This window comes from Oncorhynchus clarkii, chromosome 3, assembly GCF_045791955.1.
Source record: "Oncorhynchus clarkii lewisi isolate Uvic-CL-2024 chromosome 3, UVic_Ocla_1.0, whole genome shotgun sequence".
NCBI classification, from domain to species: domain Eukaryota; kingdom Metazoa; phylum Chordata; class Actinopteri; order Salmoniformes; family Salmonidae; genus Oncorhynchus; species Oncorhynchus clarkii.
The window spans coordinates 7,112,889-7,128,720 of NC_092149.1; the positions used below are offsets into that span (position 1 = coordinate 7,112,889).

Genomic DNA, 15,832 nt, shown 5'->3' on the forward strand with positions numbered 1-15,832 from the left:
TGAGAGAGAGAGGAGTGAGGAAGGGAGGGGTGTGGGAGGCAGGAGGAGGAGGAGAGGGTTGATGTGCTCTTTATCTCTCTCACTCTCTCTCTGGCGTGGTGACCCAGGGAATCATGAATGTGAAGGTTGTTAAAGAGACATGGAGGCCTGGAGAAGGCCTGGAGGAGGAGGCCTGGAGGAGGAGGCCTGGAGGAGAGGCCTGGAGGAGGAGGCCTGGAGGAGGACTGGAGGAGGAGGCCTGGAGGAGGCATGGACAGACTGGACTGACTGACTGACTGACTGACAGCAGCTGGGAGGTAGGGGGTGGGGGGTGAGATAGGGGAGATAGGGGAGAGAGAGAGAGGGGTAAAGGAAGAGATGGACATTGGAGAGAGAAAACAGATGGAGAGAGACAGGAAATGGAGAGAGAGGAGATGAAGAGAGACAGGAGATGGAGAGAGAGGAGATGGAGAGAAAGGAGATGAGAGACAGGAGAGAGAGGAGATGAGAGACAGGAGATGGAGAGAGACATGAGATGGAGAGAGACAGGAGATAGAGAGAGAGGAGATGGAGAGAGAGGAGATGAGAGACAGGAGATGGAGAGAGACAGGAGATGGAGAGAGAGGAGATGGAGAGAGACAGGAGATAGAGAGAGAGGAGATGGAGAGAGAGGAGATGAAGAGAGACAAGAGATGAAGAGAGACAGGAGATGAAGAGAGAAAGGAGATGGAGAGAGACAGGAGATGGAGAGAGAAAGGAGATGGAGAGAGACAGGAGATGGAGAGAGACAGGAGATGGAGAGAGAGGAGATGGAGAGAGACAGGAGATGGGGAGAGAGGAGATGGAGAGAGACAGGATATGGAGAGAGACAGGAGATGAGAGACAGAATATTGAGAGAGAGGAGATGGAGAGAGACAGGAGATGGAGAGAGAGGAGATGGAGAGAGACAGGATATGGAGAGAGACAGGAGATGAGAGACAGAATATTGAGAGAGAGGAGATGGAGAGAGACAGGATATGGAGAGAGAGGCGATGGAGAGAGAGGAGATGAGAGACAGGAGATGGAGAGAGACATGAGATGGAGAGAGACAGGAGATGAGAGACAGAATATTGAGAGAGAGGAGATGGAGAGAGACATGAGATAGAGAGACAGGAGATGGAGAGAGAGGAGATGGAGAGACAGGAGGAGGCCTCCTCCTCCAGGCCATATTTCCCTCAGATTACACAGATACACATAAAATTCGAAAACAAATCCAATTTTGAAAAACTCCCATATCTACTGGGTGAAATTCCACAGTGTGCCATCACAGCAGCAAGATTTGTAACCTGTTGCCACGAGAAAAGGGCAACCAGTGATGAACACATACCATTGTAAATACAACCCATATTTATGCTTATTTATTTTATCTTGTGTCCTTCACCATTTGTACATTGTTAAAACACTGTATATATAATATGACATTTGTAATGTCTTTATTGTTTTGAAACTTCTGTATGTGTAATGTTTACTGTTAATTTTTATTGTTTATTTCACTTTATATATTCACTTTATATTTTATCTACCTCACTTGCTTTGGCAATGTTAACACATGTTTCCCATGCCAATAAAGCCCTTGAATTGAATTGAATTGAGAGACAGGAGATGGAGAGAGACAGGAGATGGAGAGAGAGAGGAGATAGAGAGAGACAGGAGCGAGAGAGAGAGGAGATGGAGAGAGAGGAGATTGAGAGTTAGCAGGCAACATAAGACTGACAAAACTGAATTGAATGGATTGACAATTTTAGTTAGTAAGTTTATAGATTTTGTGCCAATAATGAAAATCCCATTAACACTACCGTAAAGCTACAGTACAGTTCCTCTTTATGTTAAGTGAGCACCTTTCAGAATGAAGCCCCAGCCAATCCACTACAGTCATTACAGTGGCAGTCCCAGACTCAACACTCTCTCACACTGTTATTCCAAAACCTCCTCCCAAATGGAACAGAAATATGAAAAGGTGCAGACATGTTTTTTTAATATTATGACTGAGTTAGTTCTCAGCAGATCAGACGTGCAGTGAGTGCAGCAGACACGTTTTGGAACTTGCATGTTTGTATTCGGATTTGAGTGGGTGATTTTTCCCTTTCCTTGAGGGTTGTCTCTTTAAGTGTCTGCCCAAACAAACAGACACTTGAGGAGTGGTGTGGTGGGACTGGTAAACACCAGGAATACAAGAGCACCTTGAAAAGTCCTCTCTCTCTGCCCCCATCTCTCTCTCTCTCTCTCTCTCTCTCTCTCTCTCTCTCTCTCTCTCTCTCTCTCTCTCTCTCTCTCTCTCTCTCTCTCTCTCTCTCTCTCTCTCTCTCTCTCTCTCCCCCCCCCATCTCTCTGCCTCTCTCACTGTCTCCCCCCTCTCTCTCTCTCTCTCTCTCTCTCTCTCTCCCCCATCTCTCTGCCTCTCTCACTGTCTCCCCTCTCTCTCTCTCTCTCTCTCTCTCTCCCCCCATCTCTCTGCCTCTCTCACTGTCTCTCCTCTCTCTCTCTCTCACTCTCACCTCTCTCTCCTCCTCTCTCTCTCTCTGGTCTCAGATCTTGGCCAGTTCTCAGAGCCTCTCAGTCTTAAGTAGACCACACGGTTAAAGCAACAAACCTGCCCCCATGAGTAAACATAGAACAGACAGACAGACAGACAGGCAGGCAGGCAGACAGACAGACAGACAGACAGACAGACATATCCCTCATCCGTTAGACCTGGAGAGAGGATAGGAGAGAGAGATGGAGAGAGGAAAGGAGAGAGAGATGGAGAAAGGAAAGGAGGGAGATGGACAGGGAGAGAGAGAGCAAGATCACTGTCTAAACTGAGAGAAAGGGATAGAGAGAGAGGAAGGCAGAGTGAAGGGAGCGAGCGAGCGAAAGAGTGAGATGGAAAGTAAGAATGCAGTAGAGAGAGAGAGAGAGAGAGAGAGAGAGAGAGGGTGAGGGGCTGTCAAGGCTCAGCTCTGGTTTGTATCTCAGCCGTGACATGTGGATGTACAGTATAAAGATGAATGCAGCAGTGTATCGTCTCACAGTCAATAGTCAACACACTTTCAAATAACCTACAGGACCTGTTTCCAGTTAACTCAATGATAGACTGTCAAACAGACAAAGCCTAAAGAGATTAATCATTTAACTCTATGGTCTGGAATAGTAACCAGGAAGAACTCCTGTCCCTAATCCCAGTGAATGATAGAAACATGGCCATGTTGTTGTTCTTCTCCATACAGAGGCTGAAGGCGGCGCTAGCACACCACCCGGGAGCCATCGCCAACGGCAACATGAACAGCATGGGTCACATGATGGAAATGATGTCATCGCGGCAGCAGCAGGAGCAGGGGGGCGGCCACCACCACCTTCACCCCTCCCACCCTCACCAGCACCTGCCGGCTCCGCCCCACAGCCACGCCTACCAGCACCACCCCCACCATCACCACAGCGGCCACACCCAGGGCGGGCACCACCACCCACAGGGCCACAACCCCCATCACAACTCCCACCCGCCTCACCTCCACCCTGGGCACCCACACCAGACCTCACCCCCGCCTCACCTCCACCCTGGACACCCACACCAGACCTCACCCCCGCCTCACCTCCACCCTGGACACTCACACCAGACGTCACCCCACCCTCCACTTCACTCTGGACCAGGGTCACATTCACAGGTTAGCACTCACAAGTGATTCTTTCCCCTAGCATAGGTACCGGAGCCAGAGGTAGAGGAAGGTAAATATCAGAACCATTCATGTATAGACAGAGGTTTATGAAGGTTTGTCACAAAACCAAAGCATGTCAAGTACCTACTAAAACCACATGTGAAGCCAAAAGCACCTACTTTAACCCAAACCATAACAGTTCAGTCCTGTACTTTAACAGTCTGGTAGACAGACAGCCATTAGTGGTTTGGTTTAAATGCAGTAGAGGAAATGACATTACAAATTCACTGTAAAGCGCCGGGGCTGGTCAGACACATTTTCCTTCAGCCGTGGGCCGTGGCCATACTGCCAAGAAGAGGTTAGTTACCTGGCAACAGACACAAAGGTCAGTTTTTCCATCGAGGTTGGTCAGCTGCAGATCAGTCTCAGCGGTCAGGAGGGTCAGTTGGTGGTTGTAAACTGTCTGGCGTAAAGGATCCTCAGGGCTTGTTTAGAAACAGGACTCCAGAGCTTCACCCTTAAACTTAAATACCTCACACACACTCATTTGGGGAGTTTAGGCCTTTACTCTGTTAGGTTGCCATAACATATATACTGGGCTTTAGTCAGTCAGTCCAGTGGTTACATGTTCCAGGTGTTGAGGGTTAGGATAATGTACAGACCAGGGCTTCAGTCAGTCAGTCCAGTGGTCACAACATGTTCCAGGTGTTGTAGGGTTAGGATAATGTACAGACCAGGGCTTCAGTCAGTCAGTCCAGTGGTCACAACATGTTCCAGGTGTTGTAGGGTTAGGATAATGTACAGACCAGGGCTTCAGTCAGTCAGTCCAGTGGTCACAACATGTTCCAGGTGTTGTAGGGTTAGGATAATGTACAGACCAGGGCTTCAGTCAGTCAGCCCAGTGGTCACAACATGTTCCAGGTGTTGTAGGGTTAGGATAATGTACAGACCAGGGCTTCAGTCAGTCAGTCCAGTGGTCACAACATGTTCCAGGTGTTGTAGGGTTAGGATAATGTACAGACCAGGGCTTCAGTCAGTCAGCCCAGTGGTCACAACATGTTCCAGGTGTTGTAGGGTTAGGATAATGTACAGACCAGGGCTTCAGTCAGTCAGCCCAGTGGTCACAACATGTTCCAGGTGTTGTAGGGTTAGGATAATGTACAGACCAGGGCTTCAGTCAGTCAGTCCAGTGGTCACAACATGTTCCAGGTGTTGTAGGGTTAGGATAATGTACAGACCAGGGCTTCAGTCAGTCAGCCCAGTGGTCACAACATGTTCCAGGTGTTGTAGGGTTAGGATAATGTACAGACCAGGGCTTCAGTCAGTCAGTCCAGTGGTCACAACATGTTCCAGGTGTTGTAGGGTTAGGATAATGTACAGACCAGGGCTTCAGTCAGTCAGTCCAGTTGTCACAACATGTTCCAGGTGTTGTAGGGTTAGGATAATGTACAGACCAGGGCTTCAGTCAGTCAGTCCAGTTGTCACAACATGTTCCAGGTGTTGTAGGGTTAGGATAATGTACAGACCAGGGCTTCAGTCAGTCAGTCCAGTGGTCACAACATGTTCCAGGTGTTGTAGGGTTAGGATAATGTACAGACCAGGGCTTCAGTCAGTCAGTCCAGTGGTCACAACATGTTCCAGGTGTTGTAGGGTTAGGATAATGTACAGACCAGGGCTTCAGTCAGTCAGTCCAGTGGTCACAACATGTCCCAGGTGTTGTAGGGTTAGGATAATGTACAGATCAGGGCTTCAGTCAGTTAGCCCAGTGGTCACAACATGTTCCAGGTGTTGTAGGGTTAGGATAATGTACAGACCAGGGCTTCAGTCAGTCAGCCCAGTGGTCACAACATGTTCCAGGTGTTGTAGGGTTAGGATAATGTACAGACCAGGGCTTCAGTCAGTCAGTCCAGTGGTCACAACATGTTCCAGGTGTTGTAGGGTTAGGATAATGTACAGACCAGGGCTTCAGTCAGTCAGTCCAGTAGTCACAACATGTTCCAGGTGTTGTAGGGTTAGGATAATGTACAGACCAGGGCTTTAGTCAGTCAGTCCAGTGGTCACATGTTCCATGTGTTGTAGGGTTAGGATAATGTACAGACCAGGGCTTCAGTCAGTCAGTCACAACATGTTCCAGGTGTTGTAGGGTTAGGATAATGTACAGACCAGGGCTTCAGTCAGTCAGTCCAGTGGTCACAACATGTTCCAGGTGTTGAGGGTTAGGATAATGTACAGACCAGGGCTTCAGTCAGTCAGTCCAGTGGTCACAACATGTTCCAGGTGTTGTAGGGTTAGGATAATGTACAGACCAGGGCTTCAGTCAGTCAGTCCAGTGGTCACAACATGTTCCATGTGTTGTAGGGTTAGGATAATGTACAGACCAGGGCTTCAGTCAGTCAGTCCAGTGGTCACAACATGTTCCAGGTGTTGTAGGGTTAGGATAATGTACAGACCAGGGCTTCAGTCAGTCAGTCCAGTGGTCACAACATGTTCCAGGTGTTGTAGGGTTAGGATAATGTACAGACCAGGGCTTCAGTCAGTCAGCCCAGTGGTCACAACATGTTCCAGGTGTTGTAGGGTTAGGATAATGTACAGACCAGGGCTTCAGTCAGTCAGCCCAGTGGTCACAACATGTTCCAGGTGTTGTAGGGTTAGGATAATGTACAGACCTATAAGACTGGCCTGGGTTATTGGCACTAGTCATGGAGCGCTGACAGAACACACAGCCGATCATCAACCAACAATACATATTGTTCTTGTCTTTGGTTTTCACCTATATTTGACATTGATTCAGACATTTGTCCCAGGACTGATGTTGTGATGTTGACATGGAAGTTAGTGATGTAAATTACAATAAGGCCAAAGGTTAACTAAGACCATTAATGTATATTTGACTGTTGAGCCATTAGGACCCCCCCTGTATGTTCCAAAGATATCCTTCTGTCCCGTTAAAACATTACAACAACACTGGCTGTATACACAGCCGCCATCAAAGCAACTTGTATTTTCCACCATCCTCCTGAAAACGCTAATGATCTGAGGACTGAAAGCACTTGACCCATGCCAAGTATATGTCAGGACCAGTCAGTGGGCATACTGAGGGGTTTTAGAAAGCAAAGCAGGCTCTTTCTGACTGTGTGTCTGTGAGGGTTAGGCTGAGTGGAGGTGGGCGGTGGAAAACGGTGTCCTGACACTTCTTTAACAAGGCGGGCAGGGCTGCTCTGTAAATCAGTCCAGTTACTCACTCACTCACCCACCCACCTGACTGACTGACTGACTGACGCCCTCAGATGGGGAAGAAGTGGTGGGGAGGGGGAGGGCACGTGGCATAGGCATAATTTTGTTTTTAGGGAAGTGACTGTGAATAGTAATTTCAAACAGGTAGAGTAGGGACTGTGAATAGTGACTTTAAACAGGCAGAATAGGGACTGTGAATAGTGACTTTAAACAGGCAGAATAGGGACTGTGAATAGTGACTTTAAACAGGCAGAGTAGGAACTGTGAATAGGGACTTTAAACAGGCAGAGTAGGGACTGTGAATAGTGACTTTAAACAGGCAGAGTAGGGACTGTGAATAGTGACTTTAAACAGGCAGAGTAGGAACTGTGAATAGGGACTTTAAACAGGCAGAGTAGGGACTGTGAATAGTGACTTTAAACAGGCAGTGTAGGGACTGTGAATAGTGACTTTAAACAGGCAGAGTAGGGACTGTGAATAGTGACATTAAACAGGCAGAGTAGGGACTGTGAATAGTGACTTTAAACAGGCAGAGTAGGGACTGTGAATAGTGACTTTAAACAGGCAGAGTAGGGACTGTGAATAGTGACTTTAAACAGGCAGAGTAGGGACTGTGAATAGTGACTTTAAACAGGCAGAGTAGGGACTGTGAATAGTGACTTTAAACAGATAGAGTAGAAGTAAGAACCATGAGGCTACAACCAATTCAGCTAGGTTAAGACTTTCACGAGATGTTAGGGTAGATGAAACATGGAAATGAGACATAGTTGAAGTCCTTCTTAGTGACCTGTAAATGCAGAAGACACATTTCAGTTGAATGCATTCAGTTGTACAACTGACTAGGTGTCTCCCTTTCCTTTCCCTTTCCATTTGTGTGTGTGACCTTGTTCTCTCTCTGTCTCTGTCTCTCTGTCTCTGTCTCTCTCTCTCTAGTTGTCACCGGCGGCCCAGCAGATGCAGCCGAGCCAGACGATGCAGTCTCCGACCCCTAGCGGTGGGCGCCGCAGGCGGACGGTAGACGAGGACCCTGACGAACGGCGGCGGAAGTTTCTGGAGAGAAACCGAGCGGCGGCCACGCGATGCAGACAGAAGAGGAAAGTATGGGTGGTGTCGCTGGAGAAGAAGGCTGAAGAGCTGACCCAGACCAACATGCAGCTTCTGGTAGGATATATGTGGACGAGATGGTTGTCGCAAATGGCACCCTAGTCCCTATTTAATGCACTACTTTTGACCAGGGCCCATAGGGCTCATAGAGCTCTGGTCAAAAGTAGTGAGCTTATATAGGGAATATGGTGCTATTTGGGACGTGTTGTAGGTCTTCACATTAGACTTTTATGTTCAAAAAGCAGGGAGATGTAGTAAATAAGTTCTCCACTGCAGGGCCACACACCTTTGATGGGGCAGGTGCTCAGAGTGAAAACACTTGTTCTGCTACTGACAGGGGCGACCTGCAGCTGCCCCCTTCCCTGAAAAGACACTAAACATTTCATAAAAAGTCATTTGTTTGAAAAAACTGCATTTCACTACACCTGCAATAACATCTGCTAAATATGTGTATGTGACCAATAAAATTAGATTTTTTAATCAAAAGATACCTTTTTTTTTCATAAGAGGGCAAAAGGCCAGATGCTCCAGCACCCCTAGAGCTCCATCTGTGTACGTGCCTGCACCACTGTGTACAGCATTCTAAATAAAGTTTAGTGAATTGAATTGAATGCTGCTCAACTCTTGTAAAAGTTAGGTAGCACCCATCTCCAACCCAGACCTTCTTTCTTTCTCCAACTCTACCAATAGTTGTTTTCCTTTCATCCTCACGTCTCTGCTTATCTATAGTTCAGATCATGAAGACCGAACACCTTCAATGTGTTTGGTGTTGTTTCAGCCTGGGAGGAGAACTGCTCCACTAAACTCAGACATACTGCCACTCCCCCTTGTTATAGTTATAGGGGCTTGTTGTAGTTCAGTCTGTTGTCCCGTAGGGGCTTGTTGTAGTTCAGTCTGTTGTTCCGTAGGGGCTTGTTGTAGTTCAGTCTGTTGTTCCGTAGGGGCTTGTTGTAGTTCAGTCTGTAGTTCCGTAGGGGCTTGTTGTAGTTCAGTCTGTTGTCCCGTAGGGGCTTGTTGTAGTTCAGTCTGTTGTCCCGTAGGGGCTTGTTGTAGTTCAGTCTGTTGTCCCGTAGGGGCTTGTTGTAGTTCAGTCTGTTGTCCCGTAGGGGCTTGTTGTAGTTCAGTCTGTTGTTCCGTAGGGGCTTGTTGTAGTTCAGTCTGTTGTCCCGTAGGGGCTTGTTGTAGTTCAGTCTGTTGTTCCGTAGGGGCTTGTTGTAGTTCAGTCTGTTGTCCCGTAGGGGCTTGTTGTAGTTCAGTCTGTTGTTCCGTAGGGGCTTGTTGTAGTTCAGTCTGTTGTCCCGTAGGGGCTTGTTGTAGTTCAGTCTGTTGTCCCGTAGGGGCTTGTTGTAGTTCAGTCTGTTGTTCCGTAGGGGCTTGTTGTAGTTCAGTCTGTTGTCCCGTAGCGGCTTGTTGTAGTTCAGTCTGTTGTTCCGTAGGGGCTTGTTGTAGTTCAGTCTGTTGTTCCGTAGGGGCTTGTTGTAGTTCAGTCTGTTGTTCCGTAGGGGCTTGTTGTAGTTCAGTCTGTTGTTCCGTAGGGGCTTGTTGTAGTTCAGTCTGTTGTTCCGTAGGGGCTTGTTGTAGTTCAGTCTGTTGTTCCGTAGGGGCTTGTTGTAGTTCAGTCTGTTGTTCCGTAGGGGCTTGTTGTAGTTCAGTCTGTTGTTCCGTAGGGGCTTGTTGTAGTTCAGTCTGTTGTTCCGTAGGGGCTTGTTGTAGTTCAGTCTGTTGTTCCGTAGGGGCTTGTTGTAGTTCAGTCTGTTGTTTCCGTAGGGGCTTGTTGTAGTTCTAGAAGGCAGACACTCAGAGATACAGACAATTTTCAACCATAAATCAAAACCAGCCCCTGAAATGATGTCTGTCTTTTGACATTCCTAACAACAAGCTGGTTCATTTATTTGTCATAGTTTTATTAAATTCCAATTAAGATTGAAATCTTAATCCTGTAATTGTACATGGTTTTAGCAATGATAATACACTTAATTGCAATATTGATGCAGAATGTTTATAAAAAATGTGCCTTTATCAAGAATCTATTCAACAACAAAAAAATCTGAATTTATTCACCAAGCAAAGATAATCACTCAGTCCAGCTAACAGTAAATCTCTCTTATTGTGCTCAGAATGTGTGTCGGCTGGGTAACTGTAAAGCACTTTGTGGAAACTGCTGATGTAAAAGGGGCTTTATTAAACACATTTGATTGATTGCTTGTTGTCAGAATGAGGTGACCATGCTGAAGAACGAGGTGACCCAACTCAAGCAGCTCCTCCTCACCCATAAAGACTGCCCCATCACCACTCTGCAGAAAGACTCCCAAGGTTACCTCAGTGAGTAGCTTGTTTGCACGCACGCACGCACACGCACATGCACACACACACACACACACACACACACACAAAACCCCGAAACACACACACACACACACACACACACACACACACACACACAAAACCCCGAAACACACACACACTCATCCCTGTGCCGTATCACTAGTATACAGCTAAACCTGCATAGAGAACCTTCCCAGTTCTCCAGCCATACAGTGTCTGTGTGTATGAGTTAGAAGCAGTCCTGAGGTTAGGGTGCTCAGTCCAGGGTGGTGCCAGTCAAGACATCCTGTCCCACACTCACCGCACTATGAGGACATATGAATCCTGCCATGTGTATCACACAGAGTGTACGGATGCTGGCAGGAGCCAGGCTGTTTCATGGATGTGGGGGAGAGAGGCACTAGGAGAGCACCCGGCCTGGAAGTCTGGTACTGGTCATCACAACCCCAGAATATGAGGCCTGTTTTTCCATCAGAAGTGGACCGGAGTCATAGAACTAAACCACAGGTCGCTGCAGAGATTCCACTGAAAAAAAGATGTCACAGACTGCCGACCAGCGTCCAAACTCCCATGTCCAGTCCTGCTGGTCCCGCTGGTCCTGGTCCCCCTGCTGGTTATTGGACTGTTCCACAGCAGCAGAGTATGACATCAGAACCCCACCCTCTGATATGGATAGGAGTGACATTTCCATGTAATTAGGAGAAGGCAGAAGGCCCTCCCTGTGCTGTGAGGCTTCAGCAGACAGGCAGGGGAAAACCAGGCTCACTTCCCCTCGTACTGCCCTGCTCTCACTGGCTCCTTGTTTAGAGGGTGAGTAGACTGGACTGACTGACTGGGAGAGACTTGCATTGAGAAGCCCAGTCTGTCTGTGTACAGATGTCACACTGGCTCCTTGTTTAGAGGGTGAGTAGACTGGGCTGACTGACTGGGAGAGACTTGCATTGATAAGCCCAGTCTGTCTGTGTACAGATGTCACACTGGCTCCTTGTTTAGAGGGTGAGTAGACTGGGCTGACTGACTGGGAGAGACTTGCATTGATAAGCCCAGTCTGTCTGTGTACAGATGTCACACTGGCTCCTTGTTTAGAGGGTGAGTAGACTGGGCTGACTGACTGGGAGAGACTTGCATTGATAAGCCCAGTCTGTCTGTGTACAGATGTCACACTGGCTCCTTGTTTAGAGGGTGAGTAGACTGGACTGACTGACTGGGAGAGACTTGCATTGATAAGCCCAGTCTGTCTGTGTACAGATGTCACACTGGCTCCTTGTTTAGAGGGTGAGTAGACTGGGCTGACTGACTGGGAGAGACTTGCATTGATAAGCCCAGTCTGTCTGTGTACAGATGTCACACTGGCTCCTTGTTTAGAGGGTGAGTAGACTGGGCTGACTGACTGGGAGAGACTTGCATTGATAAGCCCAGTCTGTCTGTGTACAGATGTCACACTGGCTCCTTGTTTAGAGGGTGAGTAGACTGGGCTGACTGACTGGGAGAGACTTGCATTGATAAGCCCAGTCTGTCTGTGTACAGATGTCACACTGGCTCCTTGTTTAGAGGGTGAGTAGACTGGGCTGACTGACTGGGAGAGACTTGCATTGATAAGCCCAGTCTGTCTGTGTACAGATGTCACACTGGCTCCTTGTTTAGAGGGTGAGTAGACTGGGCTGACTGACTGGGAGAGACTTGCATTGATAAGCCCAGTCTGTCTGTGTACAGATGTCACACTGGCTCCTTGTTTAGAGGGTGAGTAGACTGGGCTGACTGACTGGGAGAGACTTGCATTGATAAGCCCAGTCTGTCTGTGTACAGATGTCACACTGGCTCCTTGTTTAGAGGGTGAGTAGACTGGGCTGACTGACTGGGAGAGACTTGCATTGATAAGCCCAGTCTGTCTGTGTACAGATGTCACACTGGCTCCTTGTTTAGAGGGTGAGTAGACTGGGCTGACTGACTGGGAGAGACTTGCATTGATAAGCCCAGTCTGTCTGTGTACAGATGTCACACTGGCTCCTTGTTTAGAGGGTGAGTAGACTGGGCTGACTGACTGGGAGAGACTTGCATTGATAAGCCCAGTCTGTCTGTGTACAGATGTCACACTGGCTCCTTGTTTAGAGGGTGAGTAGACTGGGCTGACTGACTGGGAGAGACTTGCATTGATAAGCCCAGTCTGTCTGTGTACAGATGTCACACTGGCTCCTTGTTTAGAGGGTGAGTAGACTGGGCTGACTGACTGGGAGAGACTTGCATTGATAAGCCCAGTCTGTCTGTGTACAGATGTCACACTGGCTCCTTGTTTAGAGGGTGAGTAGACTGGGCTGACTGACTGGGAGATACTTGCATTGATAAGCCCAGTCTGTCTGTGTACAGATGTCACACTGGCTCCTTGTTTAGAGGGTGAGTAGACTGGACTGACTGACTGGGAGAGACTTGCATTGATAAGCCCAGTCTGTCTGTGTACAGATGTCACACTGGCTCCTTGTTTAGAGGGTGAGTAGACTGGGCTGACTGACTGGGAGAGACTTGCATTGATAAGCCCAGTCTGTCTGTGTACAGATGTCACACTGGCTCCTTGTTTAGAGGGTGAGTAGACTGGGCTGACTGACTGGGAGAGACTTGCATTGATAAGCCCAGTCTGTCTGTGTACAGATGTCACACTGGCTCCTTGTTTAGAGGGTGAGTAGACTGGACTGACTGACTGGGAGAGACTTGCATTGATAAGCCCAGTCTGTCTGTGTACAGATGTCACACTGGCTCCTTGTTTAGAGGGTGAGTAGACTGGGCTGACTGACTGGGAGAGACTTGCATTGATAAGCCCAGTCTGTCTGTGTACAGATGTCACACTGGCTCCTTGTTTAGAGGGTGAGTAGACTGGGCTGACTGACTGGGAGAGACTTGCATTGATAAGCCCAGTCTGTCTGTGTACAGATGTCACACTGGCTCCTTGTTTAGAGGGTGAGTAGACTGGGCTGACTGACTGGGAGAGACTTGCATTGATAAGCCCAGTCTGTCTGTGTACAGATGTCACACTGGCTCCTTGTTTAGAGGGTGAGTAGACTGGGCTGACTGACTGGGAGAGACTTGCATTGATAAGCCCAGTCTGTCTGTGTACAGATGTCACACTGGCTCCTTGTTTAGAGGGTGAGTAGACTGGACTGACTGACTGGGAGAGACTTGCATTGATAAGCCCAGTCTGTCTGTGTACAGATGTCACACTGGCTCCTTGTTTAGAGGGTGAGTAGACTGGACTGACTGACTGGGAGAGACTTGCATTGATAAGCCCAGTCTGTCTGTGTACAGATGTCACACTGGCTCCTTGTTTAGAGGGTGAGTAGACTGGGCTGACTGACTGGGAGAGACTTGCATTGATAAGCCCAGTCTGTCTGTGTACAGATGTCACACTGGCTCCTTGTTTAGAGGGTGAGTAGACTGGGCTGACTGACTGGGAGAGACTTGCATTGATAAGCCCAGTCTGTCTGTGTACAGATGTCACACTGGCTCCTTGTTTAGAGGGTGAGTAGACTGGGCTGACTGACTGGGAGAGACTTGCATTGATAAGCCCAGTCTGTCTGTGTACAGATGTCACACTGGCTCCTTGTTTAGAGGGTGAGTAGACTGGGCTGACTGACTGGGAGAGACTTGCATTGATAAGCCCAGTCTGTCTGTGTACAGATGTCACACTGGCTCCTTGTTTAGAGGGTGAGTAGACTGGGCTGACTGACTGGGAGAGACTTGCATTGATAAGCCCAGTCTGTCTGTGTACAGATGTCACACTGGCTCCTTGTTTAGAGGGTGAGTAGACTGGGCTGACTGACTGGGAGAGACTTGCATTGATAAGCCCAGTCTGTCTGTGTACAGATGTCACACTGGCTCCTTGTTTAGAGGGTGAGTAGACTGGGCTGACTGACTGGGAGAGACTTGCATTGATAAGCCCAGTCTGTCTGTGTACAGATGTCACACTGGCTCCTTGTTTAGAGGGTGAGTAGACTGGGCTGACTGACTGGGAGAGACTTGCATTGATAAGCCCAGTCTGTCTGTGTACAGATGTCACACTGGCTCCTTGTTTAGAGGGTGAGTAGACTGGGCTGACTGACTGGGAGAGACTTGCATTGATAAGCCCAGTCTGTCTGTGTACAGATGTCACACTGGCTCCTTGTTTAGAGGGTGAGTAGACTGGGCTGACTGACTGGGAGAGACTTGCATTGATAAGCCCAGTCTGTCTGTGTACAGATGTCCCTCCTAGTATGTTGTGAAAATGTATCAAGCATGTTTTCAAAGGGATAAAAAGTTTTAAATGCATGTTTATTTGACCCTTTTCATACAGAGGATGCAGCTACAGTAACGGGTGGATAATTGATAACCTTTCAGACAATTTACAAAGCGTCTACCTTTTCAGACAGTAGAATTCTGCTCCGGCATAGAATGTTCTATTGTTTCCCTGACAACAATAAACATTGATTGATGGGGCGGCAGGTAGCCTAGTGGTTAGAGCGTTGGACTTGTAACCGAAGGGTTGCAAGATCGAATCCCTGAGCTGACAAGGTAAAAATCTGTCGTTCTGCCCCTGAACAAGGCAGTTAACCCACTGTTCCTAGGCCGTCATTGAAAATAAGAATTTGTTCTTAATTTGTGCTTACCCCTCGGTTAAATAAAAAAAAATGTTTTTTTTTTTATGGTAGATGTTTTTTCTTTCTACTAAATGCACTTAACAAACTTTAACAAACTTCAAAGTACTTTTCTTAGGAGCGAGTGGTCTGAGCGCAGGCAGATGGAGATCATTTGATTGACAGTTCTGGTTGCCTAGTGATGGATGTTAGCCCGGCTTCAGAAGCGGCAGCCCGTTCAGTGGTGCTTCAGAACTGAAGGTTTCGTGGAGGCTTTTAAAAAGCTGCAGTGTAACCTTTCAGACAGACAACCAACATGCCGAGGCCGAGGCGCTTTCAACGTGCCTCATTCTGTTGGTCTGAAAGGAGGATATGATAGATGTTTGGTTGGAAAACACAATGTTCAGTGGTTTATTCTGTACATAGAAATGTAACAATTCTATATTTGGTGAAAATTAAGAGGTTTTTAACTGTTGGACCGTGTTTGTTTAGATAAACAGACATCTAGAGAGAGTTGTTCTATTGAGGGTTTCATGTTCACTACACACCCATTCATGTTGATACACCACACACACACACACACACACACACACACACACACACACACACACACACACACACACACACACACACACACACACACACACACACACACACACACACACACACACACACACACACACACACACACACACACACACCATTGCCAATCGTCCTCTCACCCTATGTGTTGTCCTCCTCCCCTCAGGTCCAGACAGCAGTCCAACAGGCAGCCCGGCCCCAGCCTGCTCCCAGCAGCAGGTCATCCAGCACAACAACATCACCACCTCCAGCACAGCTGTAGGGGGCAGCACTGTGCATGGCCTGCCCAACCACCGTACAGACATCAACCCCATCCACTAGAGACAAGACAGAGAGAGA

General features: G+C 48.0%; 1 protein-coding gene across 1 annotated transcript in view; it reads left to right on the top strand.

The window, feature by feature from the left end:
• LOC139405682 (cAMP responsive element binding protein 5b) overlaps positions 1-15,832 on the top strand; it is a 76,900-nt gene extending 61,068 nt beyond the window's left edge. The window contains exons 7-10 of the mRNA XM_071148101.1: positions 3,225-3,659; positions 7,818-8,045; positions 10,202-10,310; positions 15,660-15,832. Coding sequence (XP_071004202.1) covers positions 3,225-3,659; positions 7,818-8,045; positions 10,202-10,310; positions 15,660-15,814 — 927 coding nt within the window. The 3' untranslated portion in view covers positions 15,815-15,832. The remainder of the gene's footprint in view (positions 1-3,224; positions 3,660-7,817; positions 8,046-10,201; positions 10,311-15,659) is intronic.